Source organism: Dipodomys ordii, unplaced genomic scaffold (assembly GCF_000151885.1).
Source record: "Dipodomys ordii isolate 6190 unplaced genomic scaffold, Dord_2.0 Scaffold126, whole genome shotgun sequence".
NCBI classification, from domain to species: domain Eukaryota; kingdom Metazoa; phylum Chordata; class Mammalia; order Rodentia; family Heteromyidae; genus Dipodomys; species Dipodomys ordii.
This window is the reverse complement of record NW_012267342.1, coordinates 4,473,209-4,485,414: the sequence shown is the minus strand read 5'-3', so window position 1 is coordinate 4,485,414 and position 12,206 is coordinate 4,473,209. Positions and strand designations below refer to the sequence as shown.

The window sequence follows — 12,206 nt, the reverse complement described above, 5'->3', positions numbered from 1 at the left end:
GAAGGAAGGAAGGAAAGAAGGCAGGCAGGAAGGAAGGAAGGAAGGAAGGAGGTTTGGAGACAGGAAAGAATATTATATGTTATAACATAGGTATACAGCAATATGCATATAGCAATGTTAATATGTACAGCAAAAGGGGAAGGAAAAAGAAGGAAGACAGGAAAGAAAGAAGCAAAGTAGGAAGGAATGAAGAAAAAGGAAGGAAAAAAGGAAGAAAGAAGGAAAGAGTTTTGGAGACAAGAAAGAGTTGTATATGCTTACAGCAATCTTAATATGTACATTCACTGAATTGATTCCCTCTAAGCTTTTGGCTAAATTTACCCCTCTTGATATGTAGCCTTTTCCCCTACATAATATTTTCTGTCATGTCTCGAATCATGAAAGTAAATGTTACAAAGATTTTAGAAAAAAAAGAAAAAAATAGATTGAAAATCTAAAGTCTATTTATATATTTTATATTTATTATATATTATGCCTGACCTCCAACAAGATCACTAGAGCTATTAGTCAGATGGTGAGACTCTGCCCTATTGACAATTTCATACGTATAGCCTATGTGTCAATATCTTGCTCTTAGGGTGGGATGATAAATGACATAGAAGAAAGGAGGAAGAGAGAATGGCACTTTCATTAGAAAATAAGTTCATAGAACACAATACCCTTTAGTGCTCAATTTAACAAAATATGTCATCTACAAAGCACTTTTGAGTGAAAGGCAAATGTGAATTTTATATGATGACTATAAAGAATAAAATGTCCTCTGGGGGGAAAATGTGCTCACCCATGAAAGGTAAAAAGCCTCCCTCCCCAACCCCAAATGCTAGATTAGTTGCAGATAAATGATGGATTGAATAGTTTCTGGGGCGACTCCTTGCTGAGCCTACAGCTTTGTCCCTGCAGAGCCCTGCAAGAGCGTTTGTTTACTGTGCAACATCCCTTAAGCCAAGGAGATTTTATCAGAGTTGTCTCTAGAATTCATCTGTTTCATTTTACTCTCTATATTTCACAGTGTTTCCAGATTTCCTTTCCTTATAGTTTTCAGCTCAGGCAGAGGGACATGCTCCTTGTTTACTCCTCCATGCACCTGCGAACTTGGATCAGAAGACCAAAGAGCAATAACCTGTTCAGTGGAAAGGTGAGGTTTTTGTCATTGTTGAGCTTCCTTTGCTTGGGTGACCTATGGGGCACTCAGTTCTGTTACCTATGCCTGCAATCAACCTCTCTTAAAATTGCCAAGGCCAAGACTGACTTGGAGAGACTTGTTAGTGAATATTGGTATAAAAAGAGGAGAAATGTCACCCACTTTCTTGTCTCCACTGTGCTAGGCAAATGCACCAACATTAGATGTACCCTTCTAATTCACAATTACACCTTTCTCCCTTCTCATTGCCATTCCCATTAGCTGTTTAGTGGGATTTTTTTTTTTTTGATTGAGCAGGGGTCAATGGTTTTGGCCTTTCTTTCTACTACTACTAAGAAGAACCTAATAATAAAATGAACAAAACAAAAAGAATTGAAAGAGATGTAAACTGTTCTCCTGGGTTTCATATGCTTTCTTTTAATCTGTAAAATCATTTCAGCTTCTCTACCTAAGGAAAAGCTTTTCTCTGAGGCTCTGATATATTAGCTCATTGCAAAGTGACCTCTAAATCACTATGACTTAGAAACAAGGATCCATATTTCCATCAATTTTATTGTTCATGTAGCCTTCTTTCAATGCCTTATTCTGCTATATATATTTAAAGAGCAGTGTCTGGTTGCTAATAACCTCCCATCTGAATCCCATTTTATTTTTCTGACCTATGTCAAAGAAAGGAAGTTTAGAAGGATATTATGAAAGGATTTCTACCTCATATCCTAGGGGAAAGGGCAGTGTATGAACATACAAAGTTCATTAACTTTCTACTATCTTAATAAAGTTTAAAATTTGACAACAAGGATAACTTAATAGAAGCAATGGTCAGTTCATGCAGAGTCACATCTCACCTAATGACTTATAGGCATTTCCATTTTTCATAAATACTTCTGTTCCTATTACCCAGGAGACTTGTTATTTTTACCACATTGTTCAATTAAAGCTGATCACTCCCAAAGCCAGCATTAAACAACCCTACTGGGATAGCCTTCCAGGATTTTCAGATGACACTATATTTTTAAATTTAGGTGGCCTAAGGGGTCTTCATAGAAATTGAACCTTTCCTTACCTCAATTTGTCAAGGTAAAAGTACTATTTCAAAAATAAATTACAAGCTCTTTTCACAAATAACAGCTTGTTTAGAGAGTTACAAAAGATTATAAACTCAATTTCCTCTTTAAAAACATAGATGACACATACATTTCAGGACTGTAGCAGTTATCAATATTTTTTCATGAATGTGCTTTTTATCCATTCTTTTAAAATGTAAACAATTATTCAAAATAATATTTTTAAGAAAATAACCAGAAAAATGTCACCGGCTCTACAATATCTGTATACCAAATTTGTTCTATATTTGTATGTGTGTATATAAAGTATATATAATATATCTAGTTATTAAAACTGCCTATAATACAAATCAAATTAGTATGGGTGGAAGATTATGTACATCCATATGTAATGGCACAGATTTTTAAGAAGGGGAAGCTGGATACTCTATCAAATGAACATTGGTTCACCAGAGTGTTGCATGTCTTGAAATTAGCTTGGTTATGAGTTACACAAGTTATCTCACTTTTTAAGAGAAACTCATCCAAGCATTTCACTATGAAGCAAAACTATAATTTACAGGAGTTCAGAAAGGTTGTTAGTGGCCAAGAATAAAGTTATACATGGAAGAATTGAGGAATGAAGTTGAGCAGAGGGGATTCAAAAGCCCTTTCTTTTTTTTTTTTTTTTTTTTGTCGGTCGTGGGGCTTGAACCCTGGGCCTGGGCGCTGTCCCTCAGCTCTTCAGCTCAAGGCAAGCGCTCTTCCACTTGAGCTACAGCGCCACTTCCGGTTTTCTGGTGGTTTTTATTGGAGATAGGAGTCTCATGGACTTTCCTGCCCGGGCTGGCTTTGAACCGCGATCCTCAGATCTCAGCCTCCTGAGTAGCTAGGATTACAGGCGTGAGCCACCAGCTCCCGGCAAAAGCCCTTTCTATACTTGGTCCACTCCACCTACCATGTAGTGGATGGACAAAAGGGAGAATAAAGAAATAAAATGTATGCATCCAGGTGACTTAGCTATTCTATTTGTGTCCTCTTTGTTCTTTTTTTAATTCCAAATATGATTTTATTTTTTGTACATTTTTTGTTGTAAAAAGACTGTACAGAAGAGTTACCGTTACATGAGCGAGGTAATGAGTACATTTTCTATTGAACATTGTTGCCTCCTACTTTGTTTTTCCCCTACCATCCCTTCCCTCCCATTTCCACAAGACTTTTAAAGTTTGTTTTGGAAAGCAGCAGACCCTTTTGAGAATATTCATTGTCCCACCTCCCATAATGTCAGTTCTTGAGGTGTTTGCAAAACTCTGTTAGAATTAAATAACATCAAAATAATTATTTTCCTGACAGGTGTACCATATAATCATTACCCTTTCTATTTTTTTCCTTCTGCCTTTTATTCTTGCAATAGAATTATTGGCTGGAAAGGGAGAATGGTTATTCTGTGGTGATCTAAGTCTCACAATTCCATATTAAGGAAGGTATAGTAGACAAATGGGGAAATTCTATTTTCAAGAGAATTGTCCACTTTTGTATCTTTTTTCTTCTTCCTTTTTTTGGGGGGGGCAGTCCTGGGCTTGAACCCCTGGCCTGGACATGGTCGCTGAGATTCTTTTTCTCCAGCACTCTACCACTTGAGCCATGGAACCACTTCTGGCTTTTTCTGTTTATGTAGTACTGAGGAATAGAACTCATGGTTTGTTGGGTGCTAGGAAAGCACTCTACCACTAAGCCACATTCCCAGCCCACTTTTGTATGTCTCTACACAAAATAATCCCCTCTTTAATTAAGCTTTCATTTTTGTTACATGTATGCCAGGGCAATTCAAACAAAAATATCATGTACACACAAATGTTTGGGCATAAAATATTTTGAAGATTAAGCCATATTACCTCAGTCTGACAACACAAGTAGTAAGGGCCAGCAGTGTTCTGTGTGGAGTTACATCATCCTGTGTTTGGGTTGTACTTGGGAAGAGATATCAGCATGTTTCAACTATGGCACTTTAAGAAGGATTTGACAAACTACAAGATGCTAGCTACATATCACCTGTTGCATGTTCCTGTACAGACTTCATGGTACAAACTAATTTTCCACTTGAATCTTAAGGGCTTTCATAAACAAGTTAAAGAAACAATAGGAAAAGGAAGAATATATGGTAGCAGTCCTATGAATTGATGGAACCTACCTAATCATTTACTATTTGTTCTCTTACAGGAAAAAAAATTGCTCATACATGAAAAGGACAGGACAAAGAAAGGTTAACATACAAATTATTACAACATTCCATGTTGCAAATATTATCTTCCTACATAATCATTTTTATTCTTTGTTGGACAATTCTGTCAAACATGATCTGTAATTGAAGAACTCTAAATTAGAAGGTGAAGGAGACTGGAGTAAGGCAATAGGGAAGAAAACCAAGTGATGTAGCTAATACTTTCATGATTGTAAAAGTAGACTCCAGGTTTAACTATAATAGCATCAAATGCTCATAAAACATTGTACATCAGATGGAGCTGATTGTTGTAAAGTCTCATCTTATCACTCCACAGAAAATTCCTAGAAAGATTTGCAATTTAAATACTTCAGAAAAAATGTGCTTTCCAAGGAAACTTTGGTGTCACAGATGTAACAAAGCTTCCATTTCACAAATAAACATTTTGTTCTAGTTGCACACAACATTAACCAACAACTGTGGTTTGAAAGCAATGAGAAAAAAGATAGGAATTTTCCTGATTTTTCTCTTAGCCATAAGATGGTGTCAATTGTAACAAAAAGTGTTTTCAATGATGTGAATAAACAGATTTTGGAGTTTCTGACTTAAAAAATAATTTTTCATTCCCAATAGTAAATATAAAAAATTAATATTTTCCAGTCTCAGATATTAGGTAACTCATCTGAAATTGACTTATTAATAAACCAAGAAACACATTTTTTTTCTGTATCACTGAAATCAAAATCTGCCACGCTGACCCCAGTGGAGTCTGCTTAACATGGGAAACCATCTATCAGACCATGATAGGGGCTTCAGAGACCTATCGCTGAGTTTTGGGACTTCACCGAAGTCTACCTCAGAGAATGGGGCTTTACAGAAACCTATCTCCAAGTTTTGGGACTTCACCGAAGTCTACCTCGGAGAATAGGGCTTCTAAGAGGCCTACTCCTGGGAAAAGGCTGGCAAAACCCCTGGAAAAGATGTGTTTCTGCCTATCTTTTCCTCATAAGAGTGCCTATTAATCTTTTACTGTTTCTACTGCTCTTTGTACTTGCTCATTGTCAACGTTTCCCTTATTTAAAGCTCTTTCTTAAGAGTGTTGACGACTCCAATATCTGATGAGTGTCTTAAAAATATGACTAACTCACCAGAGTTAAGTGCTACCCTGAAACCCCTCTTATGGAGGCTAGTAGACAAGCCATAAGCAAATATAAAATATTGGGGGTTTCACAAAGTCACTTCACAGAAGGAATTGTTTGTAAGAATACAAGAAGCTGTAGGGCAACTAGAACAGAAGGAATGTATGGCAATTGCTGAGATAACTACTTAGGAGAAAGAACTTCCTATTACTCTTTCATTTACTAAGAGACTTGCTAGATCTAAGTCTCCTTGGTGTTTACTATTAAAGAAGGAACAGAAAAGATCTTATGGGACAGTTAAGGCCTCAATAGAAATAAGGTAATGGTTAGTTGGTGACAAACATCAAAACCCATTATATTTCTTAGAGATAAGCCGGAAACAAGTGCCTATCAGGTGACCAGCTGTTGACCACCCAAGAATGAAGCCCTGCAGCAAGGTTGTGTAACCTTTTGCCCTTTCTTATGGAGACTTTTTGCTATAAAAGTTTGTTATCCTCTGCATTAAATCGCACTCAGCGCTCAGCACTCAACATCCACTCCTAATGTGTGTGAGTTGTCTGTTTGCCATCTCCCCATCCTATTCCAGGTTCCTCCCCTAGGTATCCTCCATCGTCCCGACAGAACCCGGTCCGCGGCAAAACTCTTGCTTTTTGGACATTTGAAGTTAAATAAACACAAAAATTGAAGAAAACATAAGCTCATTAAACTTCCAGTTGTCATAATATCTAAACTAATCTCCAAGATTAGTTTTTGCCTGTTTTTCTTCCAAAGCTTTTCAGCTACCAGTGTTCAGCAGGTTAATCCCTTCCTATTCTTCAACAATATCCATTGTTTACCTGTTGAATTTCATTACTTGTGATCTTTTATATTGTCACATTAAATTATATGCTAGATTGGTATTTTATCTCATCTTAAATTCTAACTATACTTAAGAAAAATAAAGGGGGCTGGGAAGGTGGCTCAGTGGTAGAGCGCTTGTCTTGCATGCCTGAGGCCCTGGGTTCGATTCCTCAGTACCACATAAGCAAAAAGAAAAAAAAAACGGAAGTGGTGCTGTGGCTCAAGTGGTAGAGCGCTAGCCTTGAGCTGAAGAGCTGAGGGATAGCGCAAAAGCCTGAGGCCCCATGACTGGACCCAAAAAAAAAAAAAAAAAAAAGAAAGAAAGAAAGAAAAAAAGAAAGATAAATATATTGCATTATTTGTTTCATCTAATATTTTGTATATATAGCACACATAAGTTTATATTCAGAGAAAAAATACTGTCTGGAAAAGTAAAAATCATTTTTAATGTTTATATTCTTAGTCCAGGTTTTTACATTGAATACATATATTTATATAATTATAAGATTACATAATTATGTTATGTATATCAGTACATTACAAAACATTGTGGTTAAAGGAAATGGAAACTGTGAACCTGTGAATTGAAAGAGTTGTGTAGAAAATGCTTGATTTTTTTCATAAGGCTTTAGCTCTATGATAGCCTATACATCAATTAGTACTGACTCACTATCTGGAACAGATGAATTAAATATAGATTACATTATGATGGATAGATAAAATACACATAATATCAAGTATTTTTTCAGGTTTTCTTTGATTCTTGAATTGACTACATAGGTTCTTCTGAATCTTCTAGATCAAAAATATGTCCCGTCCTATATCACTACTCCTTTAGCACAAAGAAACCCATTTTTCTCTTTGCTTCATCAGTGAAGAGAACTCTTGCTTAGATGCATCATGCAGCCATTCCTCAAAAATTCTGTGAGAGATCATAGTTAAATGTATTTCTCCTCCAACCTTGCCTTGCAGCACATGGATTCCATCAATGTACCTTACAATTCTGACTTTTTCCCTTCACAGAGTTTGTGGGAGGATCAAGGCAGGGGGCAAAACATTACTATCATCACTAATGAACAGTCCTTGTGTTTTACTATGATAATTGTTTTCTTTTTAGCTAATGAGAAGATATGTCTTAATAGTACTCTAATTGGGAAGGAAGATTAAAATGGTTAAGATAGTGGCTCATGTCTGTACTCCCAATGACATGGGAGACAGAAACCAGGAAGGTAGTGGTTCCAGAGCAGCCCAGCCAAAAGGTCAGCTATAACCATTTCAGCGACAAAAACCAATTGTGATCATCACAATTGATTCCAGATCTAAAGCATGCTTGTCTGGGACTAATGTTAGAAAACAACTGTAAGATCTAATGTGAAAAATAACCAAGAGCAAAAGGAGATTGAAGTGATAGGACATGCATGGCCAGGAGTGAGAACCTGATTTTAAATGCCAATACTATTTTAAAAAGTTATTAAGTGAAACTTAGTTGTGTCACTTACACAATTAATTCAAATGCAAATAATATTGTCTTTTCACTTATGTTATCTCCTATACCCATTATACTTAGATTCTCTCCCTTTATGCACACACTTATAAAAACAATTCATATACTACACAATCCACATATTTAGGTTATGAAAACATATATGTATACAGAATCATGTAACCAACTTAATAATTTAATTTAAGGCAAATTTCATCATCTTTCCAACAGATTTCATACAATATCAACAGTCAGTCTCATTCTCTTCTGTCTATTTAGTATTTATATATTTATGTGTATGGTATCCTTTAAATAAATAGACATAAAATATCTAGTCAATTTAAACATTCTTCCACTTAACACTCACTTCAAGCTTATCAATGTTTTGGCACTTCATGTTCCTGCCAAATAATAATAATTTGCATAGATTCAGAAAATACAATTATCAAGAACATTTACCTATTTATTTTTTATAAACCATTTATAAACCAAAAATGGCTATGTGTTATAAAAAACCTAGTGAAGACATTTAAAATTAAATAGGAAACTGGTAGAATTTGGAAATGTAAGTAACTACAATTTCTTGGAGGAAATGATATAGTCAAAGTAAAAAGACGTAATGAATGCAAATATTCAAGTTCATCTAAATTGAAAAACTTGTTTTAATCTAAAATTAAAAAAAATAGTAATAAACAGAACCTCTTTCTTGATTTTCCTCAAAATATGTGTTTGTCCTGTCTGCAATGTTATAAATAAGAGGATGGAATGCAATGTTCGTGTTGGTATCTGGACAATATAAAGTAATATGTATGATGGAGTTTTTGTTTTCACTTTTACATCACAGAAATGTGAAACTGTTTGTAGTTAAAGTTATTTTGCTTGCATGTGTGGTTATTGACCAAAGCAAGATGGTCTAGTAATCTCAATGACAAAATCTTCAAGGTTGTTCATACTGAAAATATCAAGTAAGCATTAGAGAGAATGGGAATGTTATACTATGTTTATAAGAATGGTGGTTATGACTACAACTGGGATCTACATACACTAAGTGCTTGTGAGTGTTATAACAGCAGAGATAATCTATTGATGAACAAATAAGATTTTTGACTTTCTGGTTTTAAGAAAAAACAAACATAATCTATTCTTTCTGTAGTGTCCTGGGATATTAACAGAGATAAAGTGGCAGTTTGATATTCTTAATATTCTTTCTCTGTGTTGTTTGGTGTTAAGATACATTAGATAAGTTACTAGAGGAACACTCGTTGCTATATTTTACAAGCTGATTTTTTTCCTAGACTAGTCTACCCTTTCTTATTAATTCAGTCATATAAAATAATTAACCTGGCATTTTTCTTCTATAAGTTAGCTCTCTTTGCACACGCAATTACAAAGAAAACAGAAAAATGTTTTCAATTTTTTGTATTATGTTTTTTAAGGAGAATCAACTAGAATAGCAGTCATCCGTGAAAGCAACTGACATTTAGTTTCACAGGGAAGATAAATCCAAATGGCACAAGAACCTTTCTACTCACAGGTATCTAAAGACTCGTCTGAATCATCAGGGCAGTCAGGGTCTCCATCACACAGCCAGCTCTGGGAGACACAAGTCACGTGATCGTGGCAAAGAAATTCACCAGGATCACACAATTGCTGATCTGAAAATGAAAATGTTTTGAAATAAAATATGAATGATCTGACCATGAACCAAAGAGCACTACAAAGATGAAATGTGAGAAAGCAATAATAAAAGTACATGAATATGATCCACATTTCCCATTCAGCTGCAAATCTATACCAATTAATTATTAATGTTACCAGCTTAGTTCAAGCATGCCATTTTGTGAATCTTGACTTTAGGTAGACTTGCACAATCTGTTCTAGAAAAAGTTAAGAATTTGCATTCATGACTGATGATTTCAGCATATCAAATATGACAAGTAGATATTCTAGATACTGAACTTTGTCGAATGTGTTGAATCAAAACTAAGCATAGATTTAATTGTTTTTTTCATTGCTTTGAGATAAACAAAAATAAGTAGTGATCTAAGCATTGCAATTAAACCTTGTCTCTTGAGTATCTGTCCCCATCCTGATACTGGGGCTTCATAGATACATGACTGGCAAACTTCTACCATACAATTCTCTTCCATATTTAACCATGACTTAAAGGGGGACATGTCTGCTTCTGAATAGCAGAAGTGATTGCAAATGCCTTTAAAACTTTTTTCTTCCAATTTTAGTTGAGTAAAACATGTTTACACAACAATAATTTTCCTTCCTTTTTTTCTCTTTTTATTTCTCTCTCTCTCCCTCTTCCTCTCCTTCTTCCTCTCTCTCCCTCTCCTTTTCCCCTCTCCCATTCTCTCTCTCCCTTTCTCTGTCTCTGTCTCTCTCTGTCTCTGTCTCTCTGTCTCTCTGTCTCTCTCTCTGTCTCTGTCTCTCTGTCTCTCTCTGTCTCTGTCTCTCTGTTTCTGTTTCTGTCTCTGTCTCTCTCTCTCTCTCTCTGTTCTGGGCTTAAACTCAGGGCCTGGGAACTGTCTTTGAGCCTTAAGCCTTGCACTCAATTTCACTTGAGCCACAGTGGCACTTCCAGCTTTTTCTGAGTAGTTTATTAGAGAAGAGAATCTTATGGACTTTCTGACCCAAATTGGATTCAAACCACAAACCTCCAATCTCAGCTTCCTAAGTACCTAGGATTACAGAAACCAGCCACCAGCACCCAACTAGAAGAATCTTCGGTAGATCTGTAGAGTTGTCTTCCTACTAAGCTCTGACTTTTTTTTACAAACTCCAGTCCCTTTGGTCTCTAGAATCCCAGTTCCATTTCAAGTCAGGGAGAACATAAGGCTCCATCTAGAATCTCCCTCTTTACAGTTTAGCCCATAAATCCCTGTAGGCAATAAGGAAGAGGACTCAAAAATTTTGCCTCAGGATAACTTAAATATCAAACCATCTGATCAAAATACAAACTTCCAAAACTAGTAATGGTGGTTCATGCCTATAATCCTAGGTGCTCAGGAGACTGAGATCTGAGGATAGTGTTTGAAATCTGCCGGAGCAAGAAAGTCTATGAGACTTTTATCTCCAATAAACTACTCAGAAAAAGCTGGAAGCAGCACTGTGGGTCTGGTGGTAGACCACTAGCTTTAAGCAAAAAGGTATCAGGGACAGAGCCCAGGCCTAGAGTTCAAGCCCCAGGTTTGGGGGAAAAAAGTACAAACTTCCTAAAATGCCTATGTCCTAGTACCTAGAATTTATTAATATGTTCAATAATTTTCCTTCTTATGCTACACAATATTTGGGTATAGAAACTCTTCCTGAAACCCTAACTCATTCAAGATCTTGATATTTCACAATACATTACCATACTGATGAGTCCACTGAAGAAAATTAACATTGTTTTTCTATTTTTAAAATGTATGAAATGGAAATATTAGATGCCCTCTAAATGTGACTGTTAGCATGACTGAATCACTTGATATGACTTGTTATTCAAACTTATTTCCTTTTCTATCTATCTATCATATATATATACATATATATACATATATATATGTTACAAGGCTAATTTATGATAAAATATGTTACCATTAATTAATCCTAAGAACGGAAGTGAAAAAGGCATGACTAATGACAAACATAGATGCACTGAGTTCTGAAAAGATTGACTAACATGAGATGCTGAATGAAAACTGTACCGGAGAAAGCCTCTGGTGTCAAAGAGGATATGAAAGTGGAACATTTGCCCCAAGAACCAATATGGGTGGAATAAGATCCTTAGCATTTACTCTGAGAAAAGAGTGTAAAGATAAGTGATATATCAACTAGAAGAGAAAATAGCAGTCTTATCAGATTGTTTTCTCAAATAACTTACAAGTATGATTAGTTTTTGAAAGGTGAGGAAGTTAATATTGGAAAAGATAGTAAAAGTGTAGAATAATTGCTGTATTAAAGGAATCAACAATAGATTTGTGAAAGGATTATAATTTTAGTAGCAGTAAAATTATAGCTAATGTTGAAAGTATGCATTTGGCAATTGACTCCTCATTTGATTATTTCAAATAGCCAAATGTTTACCTAGTTTGAGCCATAAACAATAGTCTAATAATTTTCATTGAGATGCATACCAATATGGACAAATAAGTAAATTCATCATGTTTTTAAAATATTGGATTCTCTTTCTCCCACCCAAAAGTGAGGTAGATTTAGGGCAATTTACCTGATTATGTGGTATCAGTTTGATAAATAAACTCCAGTCTTTACAAATAATTTGCATTATGGAAGTTTGGAGAACAGCTAATATTATCCTTCAAGGAAATAATATTCAAGAAGATTTTGC

General features: G+C 35.3%; 1 protein-coding gene across 1 annotated transcript in view; it reads right to left on the bottom strand.

Moving 5' to 3' along the window:
- Lrp1b (low density lipoprotein receptor-related protein 1B) overlaps positions 1 to 12,206 on the bottom strand; it is a 1,500,426-nt gene that overhangs the window by 1,468,987 nt on the left and 19,233 nt on the right. The window contains exon 2 of the mRNA XM_013030060.1: positions 9,400 to 9,522. Coding sequence (XP_012885514.1) covers positions 9,400 to 9,522 — 123 coding nt within the window. The remainder of the gene's footprint in view (positions 1 to 9,399; positions 9,523 to 12,206) is intronic.